Here is a 23,902-nt window from a genome sequence, read left to right as displayed (position 1 = left end):
AACGAGGTCATTTCTGTATTTGTCTCAGACATTCCACAACTATCGCCACATTTCCACCTTAAATTTCAGACACATTTGGTGAGTTCGTTTTGCATGGCCCGGTGCCCCGGTTATCTGGAGATCACTTTCAAGGACCAATGGAATTAGGCTTCTAGAACGTGTAAAGGCCTCTCAGCAGCTGGGGCACCGGGCCAAGCAAAATGAATTCGCCCACTCTAAAAGTCCCATCCAATCAACTATTTCTCAGATCAGCTGATTCCTAAACTGCCATTTTGTCTGCCGGACATAGGCAGGGAGAGAGAAGCCAAGCAACAGCAACTATACACATCAAATAACTGGAATAACGAAAAAGCAGACGATGTGAATTGGCTGTGAAGTCCCATCGGTAAACGTTATTGAGATTTTGGGTTTGAAAGGAAATTGGATCGAATTTTATGGATATATCAGACTAATTACGTAAAATAAAGGAGTGTTTCACTCCTGGCACGAAACTCGAAGGAGGCGAGTTGAGAAAGAACCCCGAACCCGTCAGATAGCTAGCTTTTAACAGTAGTGTTAGTAGGAAGGCTAGCCAGCGCTCTTCTGTTTTGTCTCTCTTGGTTTCGTCCTCGTCAAGTCTGAAGCTCAAGACAAATTGGCAAGTTTGGCAGTTTAATGTTGGTTCCCCTTCCTCGTTATGTGTCGCTCGAAACCAAGGGACTGCTCTGTTCAATGTAGCCCAAACACACAAAACGTTAGTGGAAGTTGAAGTCAAGAACTCGGAAGAAGGATTTGGTGTTAACTAACGTTAGATAGCTATCCCGCTATTAAGTTATCTAGCTAATTTAGCTGAACTTTGATTTGAATTCCGGGCACATAGGTAGCTCGCCAGGCAGTGGACTGTGCTTTGTCTCGCTAATTGAACGTTGGCATCTAGGCTGCTCGTAAGCTAGTTATGTTTATTTGTAGCCATCGAGCAAACATTAATGTTTACAAATTGCACAGTGGGACTCTTTCCTGTATCGAATGCTCCAACGGAAATATAAGTTAACACAAGCTAGCCCATATTTGTTAGCTAGTTTTATTATACAGAATATATACCTTGCTAATTATATAGTTATTTAACTGCTCACTGATTTGCCATTTCAAGCGGACCGGGGCAGATAAAGCTAGTTTAAAATTATTATTGTGCGCTGGATTTGAACTACCTTAGGTAACGTTAGCTAGCTAACACACATATTGCAACAAATACATTTTTCAACGACAATGGACTAGACGTCATAACACTTTTTTGTTGTTGTCAAGGAACCGATTGACGTGGCCTGAAACCGTCACACACTTGCCGTCACTGGTGTTACGTGCGTCAGCTAATATCCAGTCATTGGACCGTGTGTGTGTTGATCATCTAGCTAATTATTGTGGGGTTTGTAGCGAAGCATTGAAACACAATGTCAGGACAGTCTATAACGGATCGGATCGCCGCGGCACAGCACAGCATGACCGGGTCGGCTATTAGCAAAGCCGTGTGCAAGGCCTCGACGCACGAAGTCAGCGGTCCCAAGAAGAAACACCTTGATTGTGAGTATCGTGTGGGTGGGTGGTGTGTGTTGTCTGTATGTTTCTGTGTGTGATCTTTGATCAGAAGCAGACATGCCAATAATGTAGCTAGCTCGCTACATTGTTGCATTCCATCATAGTGTAGCTGCTTCCCTTGCTATAATTCACTGTAGCAAGCAGACAGGCAGACACTATCTTAACTGACATTTGGCAATGCATTTCTGCGGATGATTATGGTGCATCCCCTACTGTCCATGTCTGGACAGTACACACTGGTCATTAATTTTGTTAGCGTGGTGGTGGCTTGTACTGGTCTCCCATGTTGTCTTTGCCATTCCTTCCTGGTCATAACATTTTAAAATGTGTGTCTTATCTAGGGCGACTTACAGGAGCAGTTAGGGTTAATGCCTTACTCAAGTGCACATGGACAGATTTTTCACCTAGTCTGTTAGTGGATTTGAACCAACAACCTTTCGGTTACCGGCCCAAAACTTTAACTGCTAGGCTACCTGCCGTATGATGGAATATGTTTCTTGTTTCATCTGCCTTGCTTTCTGCAAATCCAATTTCCTTCAGGAACAATAAAGTTTAATTTGAACATGAGGTCTAGTCGTGTTCCAGGCTATTGGGTCATTATTTGTGCTGTAATGTCACCACTGTCTATGTGAAGACACTAAAGGTCATTGAGGAAGCAGGATCAATGAAAGCGAAGTTCAAGTGTAAAAAGATAGTTAATGAGTCAAGCCTCTGGATAGTTGTTACAGGACGAAGATACTTCTTCTTTGCAGCTGTTAGAATGCTAAGGATTGCTTTATAGTGTTGTTGTAACTGGTGTCCCCACAATACTCTGCTATAGCAATACCAGATCTCGCTCTGTTAAAATGCTTAGAAAAACTTTAGACTGCTATTGAATGCTTAGTACAATGCTAGACTGGTGTTGTATAATAACTGGTGTCTCCACTTTGCTGTCAAAATTGTTTAGCAAGCTGTAGTTCGGCTATATTACATTCTATCATAACTGTAGTATCGTAACTGGTGTCCCCACACTTATCAGTTGCAGGCAGAAGCCATATCATCAGCCTAACCTGAAATGCACGCCATTGTTAATAATAAATTGTGTTTTGAAGCCATTTCCTAGAGAGAGGGTTGGCACAATTACCATATAACTGTTTAACTGACAGTTGTGAATGAAGACAGTCACGGAAATAAAATAACCCTCATTACCCCAAAACTTTTTTGTTGTTGGTGTGTGTGGTAAACACAGCTGGCTGAAGACAGGATGGCCGGGCATTTGTGTTGTTCAGTTCATTTCTGCGGTAATATGGAATGTTCTGGCCATTTTTTTTTTTACCTCAAAATCGTTATCCAGATCATGTTATGAACTAAGGATGCACATTCCGGTCAGTTTTCCTGCCGTCTAACCAACCCTCATATTAACTGTTCAACAAACGGTTACATTTTTTTCAAACAATAACATGGGATGACTACAGAGAATACCAGACGGAGGCGCTTTCCATTCAGCACCACAGAGCTCCACCGACTATACCGTTTTCGTATGAGCTTTGGCTGCTGTCCATTCAGAGCTGATGAATCCAGGCGCAGCATTGTATTCGCTGATATCGGTATTTGAAGTCGGCCTTGTTGCGACTTCATAACTTATATTTAGAGCAGGTATCATCAACTAGATAAAGCTGTGGGCATTCTTTTTTTCTTTTTTTTCTTAAGTCGATAGTCAGGGGGCCCGGAACATAATTAGAAATACTTTGTAGACTTCAAATTGACCTGCAAGAAGCCAAGACAGAATTTTTGACTAAAACATAATCATTTCAAACCTTGCTTAAATTTGTATATAATCACATAGATGGGTTAGCTGACAATGTCACAAAAACGATGTGCTTGCTTCCTTGGGGCAGAAGTCAGTGTGTTGTGATTCTGGATGGCCAGATTACAAGCAAGAAGGACAAGAAAATGTGATGTACGGAATAGAGGTCGACCGATTTATGTTTTCTCAACGCCGATACCGATTTATTGGAGGACCAAAAAAGCCAATACCAATTAATTAGTCGATTTTAATTTAAAAAAAAAATAATAATAATAATTGGGGCGGCAGGGTAGCCTAGTGGTTAGAGCATTGGACTAGTAACCGAAAGGTTGCAAGTTCAAATCCCCGAGCTGACAAGGTACAAAATCTGTCGTTCTGCCCTTGAACAGGCAGTTAACCCACTGTTCCTAGGCCGTCATTGAAAATAAGAATTTGTTCTTAACTGACTTGCCTAGTAAAATAAAGGTAAAAAAAAATAAAATAATAATAATAATTAAAAATGTATTTATTTTGTTAGTTTTTGTTGTTGTAATAATGACAATTACAACAATACTGAATGAACACATTTTAACTTAATATAATACATCAATAAAATCTATTTAGCCTCAAGTAAATAATGAAACATGTTCAATTTGGTTTAAATAATGCAAAAACAAAGTGTTGGAGAGGAAAGTGAAGGTGCAATATGTGCTATGTAAGAAAGCTAACATTTCAGTTCCTTGCTCAGTTATTATAGGACTATTTCCCTCTATACCATTTGTATTTCATTAACCTTTGACAATTAGATGTTCTTATAGGCACTTTAGTATTGCCAGTGTAACAGTATAGCTTCTGTCCCTCTCCTCGCTCCTCCCTGGGCTCGAACCAGCAACACAACGACAACAGCCACCCTCGAAGCAGCGTTACCCATGCAGAGCAAGGGGAACAACTACTAGAAGGCTCAGAGCGAGTGTCGTTTGAAACGCTATTAGCGCACGCTAACTAGCTAGCAATTTCACTTCGGTTACACCAGCCTCATCTCGGGAGTTACATTTACATTTACATTTAAGTCATTTAGCAGACGCTCTTATCCAGAGCGACTTACAAATTGGTGCGTTCACCTTATGAGTTGATAGGCTTGAAGTTATAAACAGCGCAATGCTTGACGCACAACAAAGAGCTGCTGACAAAACGCACGTAAGTGCTGTTTGAATGAATGTGCTGTTTGAATGAATGTTTTCGCGCCTGCTTCTGCCTACCACCGCTCAGTCAGATACTTAGATACTTGAATGCTCAGTCAAATTATATGCAACACTCTAGATAATATCTAGTAATATCATCAACCATTTAATCTTTTTTTTTCTTTTTTTTTTAACCTTTTATTTTACTAGGCAAGTCAGTTAACCTCTTAAGTCGACCCTCTACTTTTTTGAACATTCTGTTAAAAATCGCGCAACATTTCAGCGCCCTGCTACTCATGCCAGGAATATAGTATATGCATTTGCTTAGTCTGTGTGGATAGAAAACACTCAGACGTTTAAAAAACTGGTTAAATCACTGCTGTGGCTTTACCAGAACGGCATTTACATCGAAAAGCACAGGAAAAACTGATCACTGAAAATGGGAAAATATATCCATGCGCTACTTGAACCCATTGATAAAGGTGAACCACAATTTAATTGACTGAGGTTGCAGTACCTACAGCTTCCACACGGTGTCTAGAGTCTTGTCATTTCCCTTCGAGTTTTTTCTTGGTCAAACACATGCAGGACACCGTATCTCCTCCGGTCTAGGACCGGATATTTTCGTTGAGTTTCTAGCCGGACATTTTTCCAGACGGACAGCTAATGATCTTTACATCGCCTCCTGATGCATTTTATCGCTTATTAACGTTTACTAATACCTAAAGTTGCATTACAAACGTATTTCGAAGTGTTTTGTGAAAGTTTATCGTCGACTTTTTGAATTTAAAAAAATGACGTTACGTTTTGAAACAATGTTTTTTTCGTTTATCACACAGTCTACATATAACGATATCTAGGCTTTATATGGACCGATTTAATCGAAATAAAGACCCAAATAGTGTTTATGGGACATCTAGGAGTGCCAACAAAGAAGATGGTGAAAGGTAATGAATGTTTTCTATTTTATTGTGCGGTTTGTGTAACGCCGAAATGCTAATTATTTTGTTTACGTCCCCTGTGGGTCTTTTGGGGTGTTGCATGCTATCAGATAATAGCTTCTCATGCTTTCGCCGAAAAGCATTTTAAAAATCTGACTTGTTGCCTGGATTCACAACGAGTGTAGCTTTAATTCGATACCCTGCATGTGTATTTTAATGAACTTTTGAGTTTTAACTAATACTATTAGCATTTAGCGTAGTGCATTTGCATTTCCAGAGCTCTAGTTGGGACGCAAGCGTCCCGAGTAGAAGCAACAGGTTAAGAACAAATTCTTATTTTCAATGACGGCCTAAGAACAGTGGGTTTAACTGCCTGTTCAGGGGCAGAAAGACAGATTTGTACCTTGTCAGCTCGGGGATTCGAACTTGCAACCTTTCGGTTACTAGTCCAACGCTCTAACCACTAGGCTACCCTGCCGCCCATGTCTAGTTAACTAGTGATTGATTGTTTTTTATAAGATAAGTTTAATGCTAGCTAGCAACTTACCGTGGCTTACTGCATTTGCGTAACAGGCAGTCTCCATGTGGAGTGCAACGAGAGAGAGGCAGGTCGTTAATGCGTTGGACTAGTTACCTGTAAGGTTGCAAGATTGGATCCCCCGAGCTGACAATGTGAAAATCTGGCAGTTAACCCACCGTTCCTCGGCCGTCATTGAAAATAACAATGTGTTTCTTAACTGACTTGCCTAGTTAATTAAAACCTCTTGTAACTAGCCATCCCGGATCCGGGAGAATTGTCATCAACTGACACTAAGTAGCATAACGCAACGGACAAAAAAATCTTACCAGAAAATATTCCTATTCATGAAATCAAAAGTGAAATATATTCAAACACAGCTTAGCCTAATCACCCTGTCATCTCAGATTTTGAAAATATGCTTTACAGCCAAAGCAAGACAAGCATTTGTGTAAGTTTATCGATAGCCTAGAATAGCATTATGCTTAGCTAGCAGCAGGCAATCTGGTCACGAAAATCAGAAAAGCAATCAAATTAAATCATTTACCTTTGATGAGCTTCAGATGTTTTCACTCACGAGACTCCCAGTTAGATAGCAAATGTTCCTTTTTTCCAGAAAAATTATTTTTGTAGCCACGTTTGGCTGAGAAAACGACCGGAAATTGAGGTCACGACAACGCCGAAAAATATTCCAAATTAGTTCCATAATATCGACAGAAACATGGCAAACGTTGTTTATAATCAATCCTCAAGGTGTTTTTCAAATATCTATTCAATAATATATAAACCGGGACAGAGCTTTTTTCAGTAAGACCGGGTGGAAAAATGGCTACCTCTCTGTCTTTTGCGGGAGAAATACACAGAGCCATCAGGTGGACACTGACGCAATGTTGTCGCTCAGGCTCATTTTTCAAAATAAAAGCCTGAAACTATGTCTTGTGATACTAGATACATCAAGGAAGCCATAGAAAAAGGAATGTCGTTGATATCCCATTCACTGCTCAATAGGGAAGCATAGGAAGGGACTCTTATTTAGAAACCGCTGTGTTCCTGATTGGATTTTTCTCATTCTTTTGCCTGCAATATCAGTTCTGTTATACTCACAGACAATATCTTTACAGTTTTGTAAACTTGAGTGTTTTCTATCCCAAGCGGTCAATTATATGCATATTCTATTTTCTGGTCCTGAAAAATAGCCTGTTTACTTTGGGAACGCAGTTGTCAAGGAAGTGAGTTTTTGTTGATACAGGACCTCCCACCCCCACCGTCTGTCAACCAAGCATGTAAATGCGGAGCTATACGGAGCCCTTCGCTTTGTTATAAAATTTGGGAAGCACACAGCGATGTACGGAGCTCGATTTAACCTCCGGTGACTCTGCAATTGCGTTAAACCCTCCGTATGGAGCCTCCGGAAAGCATCCCCGGAGCAAGCATAAATGGGCTTTTAGGTGATTTCATGAGCATGTTGTCTAGACTGATGGCAGACACCACGAATAAACTGTTGAGTAGGGTCTAAGCTACAACATGCAAAAGTTTTTTAAGTGTTTTTAGATATAAAGGTTAAAGAAATTTTATTAAATGTTTTTCCAGAAAGCTTCTAAACGATATACATTTATTTTTCAGTGATAACTACATGGATGTCTCATGGTGTGGTGGGGTATGCAAAATGGATCAACTTTGAGTACCTATCTATTTAATGATTTGGCATTAGTCCAAAAAGTCACTGTGTACTTCTACAATGGGCAAATACTTTATATATAGTGTGTGGCCACCCCTTCAAATTAGTGGATTCATCCATACCCGTTGCTGACTGGTATATAAAATCAAGCACACAGCCATGCAATCTCCATAAATAAACATTGGCAGTGGAATGGCCTTACTGAAGCTCTCCGTGACTTTCAACGTGGCACCGTCATAGGTTGCCACCTTTCTAACAAGTCATTGGGTCAAATTTCTGCCCTGCTAGAGCTGCCCCTGTCAACTTAAATGCTTTTATTGTGGAGTGGAAACATCTAGGCGCAACAACGGCTCAGCTGTGAAGTTGTAGGCCACACTAGCTCACTGAACAGGACTCGCAGGTTGCTGAAGCGCCTAAAAATGGTCTGTTCTTGGATGCAACACTCACTACTGAGTTCCAAACGGCATCTGGAAGCAATGTGGAAACACGTTCTCTGAAAAATGTCGGCTACAGATGGGGCAGCCGTGCTTCTAGCTCCTAGGCAACATTGCAGTATTTTTGATAAAACTGATTCGAGGCTAATTCAAAACACCACCTGCGGAGAAGAGGTATTCAAAGTGGACTTCTATTCTGACTCAGGAGGTGCGCACACTTCCAACCGCTTCCAAGTAAATATGAGTATATTACTCGCTAATGTTCAGTCATCAGGGAATGTAACGTACTCTGTCTCACGGAAACATGGCGCTCTCGGGATATACTGTCTGACTCTGTACAGCCAGTTGGGCTCTCAGTTCATCGCGCAGACAGGACTAAATATCTCTCTGGGAAGAAGGGCTGGGGTCTATGTTTCATGATTAACGGTGTGGTGTGATTGTGATAACTTACAGGAACTCAAGTCCTTTTGGTCACCCGACTTAGAATACTTCACCTTCACATGCTGACCGCATTACCTTCCTTGAGAATTATCTTCTGTCATCATTTCCATATCTATTGCCCCTCAAGCCAATACCACGACGGCAATCAAAGAACTTCACTGGACTTTATGTAAAACCACATATCCTGAGGCTGCATTTATTGTCGCTGGGGATTTTTTATTTTTGTTGTTGAGGAAAACGCTACGGAAGTTCTACCAACACATTGACTGTAGTACTCGTGCTGGTAAAACACTCGACCACTGCTATTCTCTCTTCCGGAATGCCTACGACAGGGCCCTCCCCCTTCGGCAAATCAGACTACAATTCCATTTTGCTCCCCCCTTCCTATAGGCAGAAACTCAAATAGGAAGTAACTGGTCTAAGGTCTATTCAATGCTGGTCTGACCAATCCAAATCCATCTTCAAGATTCTTTTGATCACGTGGACTGAGATATGTTCCGGGGAGCCTCTATGAATAACATTGCCGAATATACTGATACGGTGACTGAGTTTATCAGGACGTGTATAGGAGATGTTGTTCCCAGTGTAACACCTACCCTAAACACAAAGCGTGGATAGATGGCAGTATTCCCGCAAAACTGAAACCGTGAATCACTGCATTTAACCATGACGAGGTGACTGGGAATATGGCAGAACACAAACAGTGTAGTTATTCCCGCCGCAAGGCAATAAAACGGGCATAACGTCAGTATCGAGACAGTGGAGTCGCTATTCAATGGTTATATATTTTTGATTTGCACATCAGCTAGCCGTTCATGTAGGTAGACTTGGATGACATGACATGTACCAGAGATGCCACACCCATCTAGCTTTGACTCGCCTCCCCCTTATCTGGCTTCCAAACACAAAAGCGCCATGGAAGCTGTAATCTCATTTTTAATAAATTAGTTCCTGGTTTGATAAAAGGCTGTTTTTATCACTTATTTGCTCTAATTTGTCAATGGGGATAAGTTGGGCCACTAACATCTTACTGTGGACTCGTGGATACAATATGTGGAACATTCCTTTAATAACAACCTACCTTTTTGCTCCTTGCTAAAACAAGCAAGGTGAACGAGTCTTCCGTTGCCTATTCAACACCCCCCTCCCTGCAGCGGCAACACACATTAGAAATAGAATGAATAGCACGTGCATGGGGACCTCTAACCCTGGCACTTTGATTGGTAAACTTACGGGTACAATCTCAATGGCTGCCTGTTGTAATGCAGTAATTTTCATGGTAACTTGAATGAGCCTTCTACATTATGTTAAAGGTCCAATGCAGCTGTTTTCATCTCAATATCAATTAATTTCTGTTTAACAATTTAAGGGTGAGTTTGTAAATTCACTCTGGCCATCTACTCCGATTTCAGGGCACTCTAGTCTGAGCGAGCACAGAATAGCTGATGAATTTACAAATGCTCGGTAAACGTTGGCAAAAAATAATTGTTGCCAGCATCACAGTTAGTCACCGATGCTCTGGATAACATGAAAACAGCCTAACCAGCTCTACTAGGGTGTGTAAAATGGTCAGTGAGGTGTTCTCTAATTTGTTTGGAACTAACTAGCCAACATTAGCCAGTTAGCTTGGGCGCTTGACTGCCGTTGTGAGGTCAGAATGATCCGATCAACACTACTCCTCGACCAGAGTGTCCAGTGTGCGCTCTGAATGCTCCAAATTTATGAACTGACAATCTGCAACAATCTGAATTGACAAAGGCCCAGAGGACAGTCTGAGGGCACTCTGGCGCTCCAGATTGAATTGACGAACACACCCTAAATACCTTACTATGATTTGTTTTCAATTAAAATGGTCAAATATAAACATATAGCTTCTTAGCCAAGGGCAATTTGTCAAGCAATATTTTTTGGTTATTACAGTGACCGTGGTCATTTGGCTGGCCAATAAGCCACCCCAAAATTTCCTTCACTGTCATAGCCCTGCCAAGAGAGGATGCTGTGTAGGCCTAGATTGTTTATTTTCATGGTTATAACTTGAGCTGGTATGATTTGTTAGTGTCTCGTGACAGATGTATGTAGGTTTATTCGGATTAAAGAGGGTTCTAACAGGGACACCTTGGCGCCCTATCTATTTATATATGTACATAAACTTTTCAATTTACATTAGCAACGGACTTTCATGTGCCGAGAGTTTGGGTATTTGGCAACGGAGTTTCTTGCCCTGCGGTTTAAAATGTATCGTACATATCCCAGTAACGTTAGCCAGTGGCTAAGCCTGCGTACAACAATCCGATTGAACTATGCAAGCAACTTTTCATTTGAACTATATTACATTCTTGAATAATGCAACCCAAAACCACATTACGCTCTTGAATAATGCAGCAATTCACAAGCATGTGCGTTTTCTCTTCCGTACACTAAAGGCCATTTACTACTAGCTCACCTTAGCCTATCAAATTAATTATTTAGCTATCCCTCATACGAATATTAGTTGTCGGTCTACCTTACAACATCGGAACAAACCAAGCTTCAATTTGATCAATATCATGCAAATCGTTACATGTGGTAAAAGCTAATTGGGACAGAAAACGTGGGTAATTCACTGCGAGTTGACATCAGCCAGCCATAGTGCACAGCTGACTGTTATATTTTTTTCATAAAGATACGATGATAATTTCAGAATGTAATCGGCTGTGAACATTTAAAGCAAGTCTGAAATATAAGGAAATGTCTACATTTTAGCTGTTTCAAAAACATTGCTCTGCTAGTTTTACTGTAGGAGTGTTGGGCTCAATGAGACACTTCTGTTTACACTGCCCTGCTCGGAGGGGGGGGGGACTCGAGGAAGGCTTTCTCGTGACCTCCGGAGGTGACTAGTTTACATTACAGTAATGTCTCTGGAGAATCGATAACTCTCGAATCTCGTCAATGTAAAAAGAGCCTGAGTGCAGGCCTTGGTCATAGACTGCCCTATAGCAAAACATGACCAGATACCTGTGCATTCCCTTTGAAAAGAAGTGTAAATACCTCTCGAGTTGAATTCCTCTATTTGTATGTTTTCAGGGAGCGAGATGCCTTGACATTATCAACCTGTTTGTTTTCAGACCGGTGTCTGCTACTGCCGCTGCATAAACAGCCCGGCTTGCATGAGGCCTTTTTTGTGATATTTGTTGGCAAAATGCTTGGTTTGTTTGTTGTTGCTACAATTCTGATATTTTGCATGGCAGTATGCAATGATTTTGTCCAATTGATTGTGAAAATGCACTGACGAGGGAAGACATTTGTTGACATGTGGCTTGATTGATCCATATTATGCGGTAAATGTGCGATGATTGGTTGAAATTGCGAGCCCTCTTTTTGTACTGTGGCAATAATATTGTAATGATTTGATTGTTTTATGCGGAAATAGTGCAGTGATAAGTCAAATTTGCAAGACCTCGCATAGCCTAATTTTATGTCTCATTGCATGTGACTTATGACTACCTGATATGCTGCCAGAATAGCCCTTCTCAACCATGACAAATGACACCATATTCCTTATATGAGCCTTGGTCAAAAGTAGTGGACTATAAAGGTAATAGGAGGCCATTTTGGATGCAGCTCCAGGCTAGCCTGAGTCCACTACTAATGCAGCTTGACCAGAAACGGGCTGTGTAGAAATGTGTGTGTGTCTCCAATGAGGTCTTTTGAGTCTTTTAGCACCTTATCAGAAATGATGACAGGCAGTTTACCCACTGTTCCTAGGCCGTCATTGAAAATAAGAATTTGTTCTTAACTGACTTGCCTAGTTAAATAAAGGTAAAATAAAAAAAAGTAGGGGGGCACCTTGAGTGTCCCTTAATCCATTGATAATGTGTGTGTTGCTATTGCAACACTTTGTTAAAGGACAGAAGTGTAACATTGGTTAATGTGGCTGACGCTTTAAAACGCATTTCACTTTTGTTTATTTTTTTTCATTTGTTTTATGGATTTGAGATGTGAACTATTGTGATTTATTTTAAATTTTATTTTTTATTTTTTTGCAGTGGTGACTCAATGTCTGCAGAATCACTGTCCTAACTTTAACCTGTATGTGAGCCAGAACAAGGTTCATTGTGGAGCCAGCTAGGTTTTTAGCAAGCAGCCAAGTGCCGGGCCCTAAAGACAGTGGAAAACGCTTTAAAACATAGGTCGGAAAAGGATACGGCTCTTTAGTAGTCCAAGTGTGTGTGTTTTTCTTTGTAGTGGACTCCTGACTAACTGTCTAGGAGCTGTGTGGAACATTTCAGTGCTCCTGTCCTCTACACGTGTTCACGTTAGGGTATTTTTAGCCTGGCTCCCAGGGTCCTTTGGCCGTGTCTGTGTCTGTCGGCTTGTTGTGTTCCTTTTAGACTACATTCCTCCCCCTCCCCTGGCTCTCTCACTGTCCTCTACAGTCGTAGAGAGTGGAAGGAGTAAGACTTTTTATGTTATTTTATATATATCTATATCAAATTCATTTGATAAAAAAAAAATAAATCTAAATGCCTATATCGCAGAAGCTTTTTTTAGTTTGTGCGTTTATGTCCGCTTGTTCTCATGTTGTATTTTTGGTCTCGTCTCTTTCGATTCTCTGTGCTGTGTGCACCTTCCCATTTACACCAGAGATCTGTATATTATGTCCTCGCCTTAACCTCTTTAATATAGGGGGCGCTATTTAAATTTTTGGATGAAAAACGTTGCCGTTTTAAACAAGATATTTTGTCACGAAAAGATGCTCGACTATGCATATAATTGACAGCGTTGGAAAGAAAACACTGACGTTTCCAAAACTGCAAAGATATTGTCTGTGAGTGCCACAGAACTGATGTTACAGGCGAAACCCAGATAAAAATCCAATCAGGAAGTGCCCTGAAACCGCCTCATGCCAATGACTCCTTGGCTGTGAATGAGCTATGAATGCCACATTTTCCCCAAGGTGTCTACAGCATTGTGACGTCTTTTTACGCATTTATGTTGAAGAATGGCTGTAATGGACCATATATGGCATGTGGTCACATTGTGTCTCCCGCAGAAAACCTTGCGTAAAATACTGAGGTAGCCAATTTTCCAATCGCTTCTTATGAGAAACCAACTGCCTCGACGGATATATTATCGAATACATATGTTAAAAACACCTTGAGGATGGATCCTAAACAACGTTTGACGTGTTTCTGTCGATATTATGGAGCAAATTTTGAAAAGTTTGGCGTTATAGTTTAAGTATTTTTCGGTCGATTTCTCAGCCAAGCGGGATGAACAAACGGGAGCTATTTCGCCTACAAAAATAATATTTTTGGAAAAAAGGAACATTTGCTGTCTAACTGGGAGTCTCCTGAGTGAAAGCATCTGAAGTTCTTCAAAGGTAAATTATTTAATTTGGTTGCTTTTCTTATTTTTGTGAAAATGTTGCCTGCTGCCAGCAGAGCCTAGCATAGCATTATGCCATGATAAACTTACACAAATGCTTGTCTAACGTTGGCTGTAACGCATATTTTGAAAATCTGAGATGACAGTGTTGTTAACAAAAGGCTAAGCTTGTGTTTGAATATATTTCATTTCATTTGCGATTTTCATGAATAGGAAAAGTTGCGTTATGGTAATGCGTTTGAGGCTATGATTACCCCCCCCCCCCGGATACGGGATTGCTAGTCGCAAGAAGTTAACGGGAGTTGTTTACCCAAAGGCGGAAAGGCAGGCGACAAGCTTAGATCCAAAATAAGCCCATAGAAATGCATTTGCTTTATTTTGGACAGATGTTACCGAGAGTGCTTTGCCTCTTCCTCTATGGTTTACACACACACCAAGACCTTTTCCACAGATAGAATAATGAGACTGATATTTCACCTGATGCATAAATGTGAAGCATCCGTTTGGCGTTTCCTCTCACTACCATACTTGGTAGTGAGAGGAAGCCCAGTGGCCGGCAGTGGGAGAAGATGGAGCGAGATGGATTTTTGGCCGACATTCTGCACATTTTCTTATCAATGAAACATTTGAACTCCATAAAGTTTTCTGTTTCCAAAACTAGAATCTGTAACAGAGTGCACTGAGTCTGGTGGAATTTCCATAATTATTTATAGTGATGACTTTGTTTAGGACAAGTGCACAAGGTAGTGGGCATTTTCCTAATGAATAACTTTATGCACAAATTGTCCTCGTCCTCTTCTTGGCGGTTGCTAGCTAGCTTGTCCCAAGGAGATCTATTGGGTTAGATTTAAAAAATCTTTCCCTTCCCCCTGACTCTCACACCAACAAAGTTGAGAGGTCAACTTTCCTCTTTGATGAGCGGTTTCAACTTGCTATTTGCATTTGAAGTTTGGTCAAACTGAATTGGTCATATGGACAAACACACACACACACTGAGACATTATTTTACTGTAATAGAGAAGTTAACTTTTTTAACGATACCCATTTTATGTCTCAACTAACTCAAATTGCTTGTAGAGCAGACACTACTAAAACGAGAGTATCCAAATGAATGCTCCGTTTGTTGCGTGCAGCATTTGGGTGCCACGTACTGCTAGAAGCATTTTAGCCAAAGACTTTTATAATAGCTGTTTGATAAATGTGCAATAAGCCTAAAACATTATTATATAATGAATTGGCAACACATTTTCATTATGAGAAATAAGGTAGGCCACTTTATTTCAACATCTGAACAAAGTGGGCAGACTAACTTGCTTTTCAAACAGTTGAAGACAGAAGTTATGGGTAGGTAACATGGGGGCCCCTCAGGGGTGCGTGCTCAGTACTCTCCTGTACTCCCTGTTCACTCATGTCTGCACGGCCAGGCACGAATCCAACACCATTAAGTTTGTAGATGAGACAACAGTGGCCTGATCACCGACAACGATGAGACAGCCTATAGGGAGGTCGTCAGAGACCTGACTGTGTGGTGCAAGGACAACAACCTCTCCCTCAACGTGATCAAGACAAAGGAGACTGCGCTCTACAGGAAAAGGAGGACCGAGCACGCTCCTATTCTATTCGATGGGACTGTAGTGGAGCAGGTTGAGAGCTTCAAGTTTCTTGGTGTCCACATCACCAACAAACTATCATGGTCCAAGCACACCAACATAGTCGTGAAGAGGGCACGGCAAAACAATTCCCTTCTCAGGAGACTGGGTCCTCAGATCCTCAAAAGGTTCTACAGCTGCACAATTGAGAGCATCCTGACGGGTTGCATCACTGCCTGGTATGACAACAGTTCGGTCTCCAAACGCAAGGCACTACAGAGGGTAGTGCGTATGGCCCAGTACATCACTGGGGCCAAGCTTCCTGCCATCCAGGACCTCTATACCAGGCGGTGTCAGAAGGCCCTAAAAATGGTCAAACTCCAGCCACCCTAGTCATTTGACTTCTCTCTGCTACCACATGGCAACCAGTACTGGAGCACCAAGTCTAGGTCCAAGAGGCTTCTTAATTTAACAGCTTCTACCCCCAAGCCATAAGACTCCTGAACGTCTAATCAAATGGCTACCCAGACTATTTCTGTTTCCCCTTGGCTCTTTTATACTGCTTCTACTCTCTTATCTATGCATAGGCAATTTAATAGCTCTACCTACATGGACATATTACCTCTATCTGGTGCCCCCGTACATTGACTCTGTACCGTTACCCCTTGTATATAGCCTCGATAATGTTATTTTACTGCTGCTCTTCAATTATTTAATTAATTTTGGGGGGTATTTTTCTTAACTGCATTGTTGGATAGGGGCTTGTAAGGAAGCATTTCACTAAGATCTACACCTGTTGTATTTGGCGTGTGTGAAATAAAATTTGATTTGAGAAGGGTGTGTTCATAACAATTAAATTAATCAACCTTGTTAGCTAAAAAATAGATTCAAGTTTGCTAAACTTAAAATATAAAGCTTAGCTGGCTAATCACCAGCACGTGGGCTTGAGATATTGTTGATGAGACCTGTAACTTCTTGTGGTTCATTGGCACGCTAGCGTCCCATCTCAACAACTTCCGGGGGAAACTGCAGAGTGCGAAATTCAAATGACAGAAATAGTAATATTGAACATTGAGGAAAATACAAGTGTCATACATCCGTTAACTTCACTAGGGTAGGGGGCAGCATTCAGAATTTTGGATGAGAAGTGTGCCCAAATTAAATTGCCTGCTACTTAGACCCAGAAGCTAGGATATGCATATAATTAGTAGATTTGGGTAGAAAACACTCACGTTTCTAAAACTGTTAAAATAATGTCTGAGTATAACAGAACTGATGTCAGGTGAAAACCTGAGGAAAATCAAACCATGAAAAACTATTATTTTGAAAGGCTGTTTTTCCATTGAAATCCTATCCACCATACAAAGACTTTAGGACCCAGTTCACAATATTTATTGCTTCCTCTACATGTGGCCAGTCTTTAGGCATTGTTTCAGGCTTTTACTCTGAAAAATGAGGGAGATACAGCACTTTCAATGAGAGGCCAGTGGAAATTTCCAGCCTTGAGTCCTGCGCGTGATCGGGAGCACGCATTTCTTGTTTCTCCTTTTCGAGTGACGAAGCTTTTGTTCCGGTTGAAATATCATTGATTATTTATGACAAACAACCTGAGGATTGATTTTAAACATCGTTTGACATGTTTCTACTAACTTTTATTGTACTTTTTTGACTTTTCGTCATGATGTTGAGAGCGTGCATTGTGCCTTTTGGATTTCTGAACTAAACGCACCAACAAAACTGAGGTTTTTGGACATAAAGGGAGACATTATCGAACAAAACAAATATTCATTGTTTAACATGGAGACCTGGGAGTGCCACCAGATGAAGATCATCAAAGGTAAGTGATTAATTTTAATGCTATTTCTGACTTCTTTGAGCCCTCTCCTTGGCTGGAAAATGGCTGTATGGTTTTTGTGGCTAGGCACAGACCTAACATAATCTCGTTGTGTGCTTTCGCCGTAAAGCCTTTTTGAAATCTGCCACAGCGGTTGCATTAAGGAGAAGAAGTTTATCTTTAAATGTATGTTAAACACTTGTATCTTAGATCAATGTTTATGATGAGTATTTCTGTAATTTGATGTGGCTCTCTGCACTTTCAGGGGATGTTTGTTTTCCGACCATGCATTTCTGAAAACAACGCGTCAATGTAAACTGAGATTTTTGGATATGAACTTTATCGAACAAAACATACATGTATTGTGTATCATGAAGTCTTATGAGTGCCATCTGATGAAGATCATCAAAGGTTAGTGATTAATTTAATCGCTATGACTGATTTTTGTGAGCCCTCTCCTTGGCTGGAAAATGGCTGTATGGTTTTCTGAGACTAGGCGCTGACCTAACATAATCGCATGGTGTGCTTTCGCCGTAAAGCCTTTTTGAAATCGGACACTGTGGTTGGATTTACAAGACGTTTATCTTTAAAATGGTGTACAATACTTGTATGTTTGAGGAATGTTTTGATTTTGGCGCCCTGCAATTTCATTGGCTGTTGTCGAGGTGGGACGCTAGCTTTCCGGCGAAAGCACACCATGCGATTATCTGAGGACCGCACACAAAAGCATTAACATTTTCCAACCAGGCAGATGCGCCACGATTGTCAGAAATGACAATAAAATAAATCTTACCTTTGAAGATCTTTTTCTGTTGGCACTCCAAAAGGTCCCAGCTACATCACAAATGGTCATTTTGTTCGATAAAGTCCTTCTATATGTCCCCCAAAACTCAGTTTAGCTGGTGCGCTTCATTCAATAATCCACCGTTTTCCCTCCTTCAAAATGCATACAAAATTAATCAAACAACGTTTATAATCAAACCTCCGGTACCCTAATATGTAAATAAATTATACAATTTAAGACTGAGAATCGTTATTGTCATTACCGGAGATAAACAGCAAAGTACGCACATTCACCAGAACGCATAACAAACACTACAGCCAAAACGGGAGCCACTTAGAAAAACTACAAGTTCTTGCTCATTTTTCCAAAAACAATCTGGGAGGTAATTCCCTTCATATTAAAAATGACAGCCATAGGAATCAATGGTGGGCTGAATTTGTTTTTTTTTCTGGATGGTTTGTCCTCTGGTTTTCGCTTGTCATATCAGTTTTGTTATACTCGCAGACATTATTTGAACAGTTTTAGAAACTTTAGTTTTCTATCCAAGTCTACCAATTATATGCATATCCTTCTGGGCCTGAGTAACCGGTAGTTTACTTTGGGCATGCTTGTCATCCAGACGTCAAAATACTGCCCCCTAACCCAAAGAGGTTAAACCTATGGGTTTAACCTTCTGAATTAATTATTTAAATTGAAGATGGAAGCAGCCTCTTAATGAATTCCGAGATCAATCTGTTACCCAACTATTATTATTATTAATTATTATTAATCCTGCATTATAATTATATAAAAACCCTTAGATATTCTGTGTTTTATGTACAGTAGTGATGGACAGCTTGAGGCATTTTGTTTTTCACAAGTAACAGCCTGTGAATTCAGCAAGCAACATTTCCAGGATGGGCTATTAAGCAGAACAATTAGACTCTTCAACCTTTTAGAAAAGGGTAGTCTAATAGCTGGCTCCTGTAGGTGTGAGGGGGGGGGGGATTCCCCGAACTTGCAATGTATTAGGTACTATAAGTTTTACATTGTCAACTCAACCTCATACAACTACAAAGTGTCAGCTCAAGCATATACTGAACATAATTTGTTTTCGTTTAATAAAATAATGATAAAGATACTTTCAAAATGCTGATGTTTGTTTATTTCAACTATCAGCAGGACAATAGGGAATAAATAACACTGAATGACAGAGTATGGGGGACTGGTCTTGATAAATCAATCCGATTTATTTAATTTATTTATTTGGAAATGTTAGGATTATTTTACTCTTCACTTGCAGTCACTTAGTAGTTTAAGCATACAGTACTCTCGACCAGTCCCTTGTACAGCGCTGTATTTTCCTTCCTGAAACCCTTAATTAAATTGCTTTAGCCTTGATTGTAAAATTAATCAGATGATGCATTGGTCCAGAGCCAGGTGGTATTGGCGGAGTTTGACGCTTTGAAGAGGGAGAGGAACGAGATGGAGTCACAATCCATGCCAGGCACACCTGTGAGCTCTGGAACTCCACCTCCTGTTTGTGGACAGTGTGTCCTTGATGGGCAAGAAGCCATCCACCCTTGATGGGCTATCAGCAGGACAATGGACTCTTGCCGAGTTTAGGGACTTTAAATGTACACTATTACATTTTTGTGAGGCATGTCTCTTCTCCCATCCATATCTTTTGTGTAGCCCACTAAATGTGCTTTTTTCCTACCCACATCTGGATGGATCCATAGCGAATTACTATGGGAATATCACTTAGGCCTAAAGAACATCGGCTACAGTACAGTAAGAAATGCATTTTTGTTTTTCTTGGAATAGAAAAACCATATTATTCATCAAATTAAGTTGCGTTTCTAAAAATCGACCCCATATACTCTGTTCTATTCCAGGCTCCCTTTGACTGTTAGAAATGACATGGCACTGTAGGCCTAACTTAGCTTCTCAAAGATGCCCGTTGGTGGGCAAACTAGCAATAACTACCATTAATGGCTGACACTTAAATAACGTGCCATAGAATTGAGGCAGTCCACAAGCTGTGCTGCAGTACAACACAACTTTTAAAGGAAGAACCACTGTAGATCAGAACTTCTACTCCCCTGGACTGAAGTGTTATCTCTTGGTTTAGCATAAAGTCTTCAGAAATTGTAACCTGCTGCAGAGATTCAATAGGAGAAATGTAGCTTTAGTCACATCACAGGCGTAATTAGATTTGAATACATGATTCAGTTGGATTGTTAGGAAGGCATACAGAACAGCAGTGACTCCAGTTCAGAATGGATTTGGCTTCTTTCTCAGCAGCTCCATGCTCTGGTTTCCTTTTCGCACACACACACACACACACACACACACACACACACAACCCTCCCCTCCCTTGATGTATCAGAACTGAAAATAGATTAGCTCCAATAAGCAATTGATATTTTCACCAGCGCCTGTGGTAGCAGAATTATTGTTTTGGTATTATGGAATGTTTCATCCTTCTACAAAGACAGACATTCCATTGTGTTGTGGAGGAATCTAGATTTTCTTCCACGCAGATGTGGTTTTTAACTTGATCATGCCTGGGACGTCATGAGAACTGAAACGCTGGGTAATCTAAAACGGGGAAAGACAAGTCACGGAGTAGACAGAAAAGGAGATTAAAAGGGAGAGGATTATCTTTATAGACTCAAGCTATTTCTAAACCATCTGTCTTTCCCTCTATCTCTCTTGTAGAGGAATTTGTGTATGCAAGCAGGGAAGTCCTCTTTTCGGTGTGTTTGAGGCAGGCAGTCAGAGAGGCAGCAGGAGATTAAGATATACAAGGTGCTCATTTAAAAAATAAAAAAAATAAATCTTCCCACTAGCTAGTTTAGATAGATGACCAGATGTAGTCTGCCTTCCATCTGGTACCCTCCTTTCTCCCACCTGCCCCGCTGTCTGTCTTTACTTCCTCAGCTGTCTGACCCAGTGTACCCTCTGGAAAAATGTGTAGCAGTGGGGGGTGGGAAGGAGGGTACCAGGTGGAATGCTTTTGTATGCTATTAGCAATAAGCATTATCACCTGTAGCCCAACTGATGCACCGTAGTGGCTCTAAATAAATAGGCTTTAGCATGGTTTTGCCTGTATGTTTTTACCCTATTGGGCTAATCATTAGCCAGATCTCAAATGTGATCTTTTAAAATTCATCAATCTGTCTAACTATTAATATCTGAACTTGCATAATCAGTGAATATAATTGTAGGCCTACCTGTTAGGGTGACTGCTACACACCCCCTGCCTGTACTTTTCACAGAAACCACTATGTCCCCCTCAACACTTTCCCTGGTTGCCACGACTCTTGCGCAATTAAAAATGTAATCGGTCTCATCACAAATTATTTTGAGTTAGGGTGGCATTTAGCCTACAATTGACCCGTGATACATTTAGCCCTACTCTTCCCTATGTGCTCATGGTGAATTGCAGAGCGGTAACCTGCTTAAAACTGGGTTTAAAATGGTGCAGTTCATGCATATTGAGAAAAAACATTACTAATTTATTTATTTTTCATTTTCTTTGCAGAGCTATAGTAAATGTGGACTGTTCTAGCATCTTCAAAGTGCGCCATGTGTTCATGGTCCTTTTTTTGGCGTGGTGGCAATGATTTTGAATTAGCGCAGCGCCACAGCAAAATGACTGCAGCGGAAACACTGGTCTGACCACAGTTCAGGCTAGCCACCAGGTCCTAAAATGAACACCCGCTACCTGCCATATGCAGGTAGATTTAGGCTTTGGCAGGTAGGAATGTCTAATTCACCAGCCACATTGACGGGTGGTCACACTCTGGGTATTTCATAAAAATAGTCAAGTATGGGCACTAGTGCAAGTTGTGATTTATAGCCAAATAAATGCTGCAGTAGCTGTTTTAAAAAGTGTTTCTGCCATTTTGTTTCATATTTGGTATTGCACAAAAATCTTAATTGTAACGTTATAGCTATCCCACCTTGCGCAGCAACACTGCCTGTCTTGGGGCCTTCGAGCATTGTGAGTGAAGTGCAGTCTAATTTACTTAAGTCTACTGAAGTGAGACTTATTCCTTTTTAAAAATATATTTACATTGTTTTCACAAGCTAGGTTGCTTTTCAATGTTTGAGTTTGCTTCCACTGCTAGCAAAAAGAGACAGTCGGCCTGTACTAGTGAGATTCTCACAGGCACAGGTGATGACTGGAGTCATTCAATTGAGCATTATACCACATTATTTCTTAGTAATACATTTTTTGTTTTTCGAAACATTAAGGATGCTCATCAATTATATATAAAAAAAGTGTTTATGATAGGGAAAAAAACATTTGGGCTTTTACATAAAAAATAAAAAATCTACCTGACAGTGTTTGGTATACAATGTTTTTAGATTTAGGCACTGCAAGCTACCGTGGGCTACAATTGACTTTACCTCTTCTTTACCTCTACTCAACTCTCACTCTAGGGCTGCATCTGAATAGTCTTCAACAGATTCCTGTCCTCGTCCCCTGACTGTCCTTCATTGTTGATTTGAGCAATTTTTTTTTTATGTACAGTGTTAGGTAGAGGCTTGAACGAGATTTCAAATGTTTCCTTTGGAAGAGGATGACTGACTTCATGTCCATTGATTGGCCTAGCTATCCTTCCTCTCCAGTTGTTTGCACCATCTCTCACACCACAGTCCTTTGCCTCTCCCTCACCCAGCCTATAGTCCTTTACCGTGTGTGAGATATGAGGTAAGAGCCCGAAGTTCAGGCCTGTACCAGGAGCTGCCCATTATGTGTACTGACCACTGCTATCCAGAGGGAAAAGGTCATGCCTGCCCTGTGGTTCCCTGTTGAACCATGCTGGAAGGAACAATACAGCTGTGTACTACAGACAGACACACACTCCCCTCTTTGTCTCTTACTGTTCATCTCTCCGCATTTCCCCTGTTGTGGAATCTCTAGTGTTCTCAAACTGGTGTCTGTGGGGGTACTGCAGGGGGTCTGTTGCCAGATCTGTTTTTATATATAGTATTTATATTAGAGGTTGACCGATTTTATGATTTTTCAACACCAATACCAATTTATTGGAGGACCAAATAAGCCGATACCGACTAATCAGCAGATAAAAATAAATAAATAAAAATAATAATAAAAAAAATTAAAAAATGTGTATATATATATTTTTAAATGTTTTTATTTGTAATGATGACAATTACAACAATACTGAATTAACTTATTTTAACTTAAAAATAATACATCAATAAAATCAATTTAGCCCTAAGTAAATAATGAGACATGTTCAATTTGGTTTAAATAATGCAAAAACAAGTGCAATATTGCAAAAGTGCAATACGTGCTTTGTAAGAAAGCTAACGTTTCAGTTCCTTGCTCAGAACATGAGCACATATGACAGCTGGTGGTTCCTTTTAACATGAGTCTTCAATATTCCCAGGTAAGGAGTTTTAGGTTGTAGTTATTATAGGAATTATTGGACTATTTCCCTCTCTACCATTTGTATTTCATTAACCTTTGACTATTGGATGTTCTTATAGGCACTTTAGTATTGCCAGTGTAACAGTATAGCTTCCGCCCCTCTCCTCGCTCCTCCCTGTGCTCGAACCAGGATCACATCGACATCAGCCACCCTCGAAGCAGCTGTACCCATCGCTCCACAAAAGCCACGGCCCTTTTGCAGAGCAAGGGAACAACTACTCTAAGTCTGAGCGAGTGAGGTTTGAAACGCTAGCGCGCACCCTGCTCACTAGCTAGCCATTTCACATCGGTTACACCAGCCTAATCTCCAGAGTTGATCGGCTTGAAGTCATAAACAGCGCAATGCTTGA

At 40.6% G+C, this 23,902-nt stretch overlaps 1 protein-coding gene across 9 annotated transcripts in view; it reads left to right on the top strand.

Annotated features, from left to right (window-relative positions):
- The first annotated feature begins 265 nt into the window (after nt 1-265).
- The window catches only part of si:ch211-200p22.4 (phosphatidylinositol-binding clathrin assembly protein), a 62,277-nt gene continuing 38,640 nt past the window's right edge, over nt 266-23,902 (top strand). For 5 of the 9 annotated variants that reach the window (XM_065021791.1, XM_065021797.1, XM_065021790.1 and 2 more), the window contains exon 1: nt 267-1,557. In XM_065021791.1, the coding sequence (XP_064877863.1) occupies nt 1,428-1,557 (130 nt within the window). In that variant the 5' untranslated portion in view covers nt 267-1,427. Of the gene's footprint in view, nt 1,558-23,902 lie in introns of all 9 variants that reach the window. The other 4 variants (XM_065021796.1, XM_065021793.1, XM_065021792.1 and 1 more) reach the window with 2 other exon arrangements.

This window comes from Oncorhynchus nerka, linkage group LG8, assembly GCF_034236695.1.
Source record: "Oncorhynchus nerka isolate Pitt River linkage group LG8, Oner_Uvic_2.0, whole genome shotgun sequence".
Taxonomy (NCBI): Eukaryota; Metazoa; Chordata; class Actinopteri; order Salmoniformes; family Salmonidae; genus Oncorhynchus; species Oncorhynchus nerka.
This window is presented reverse-complemented; position numbering and strand designations above follow the sequence as displayed.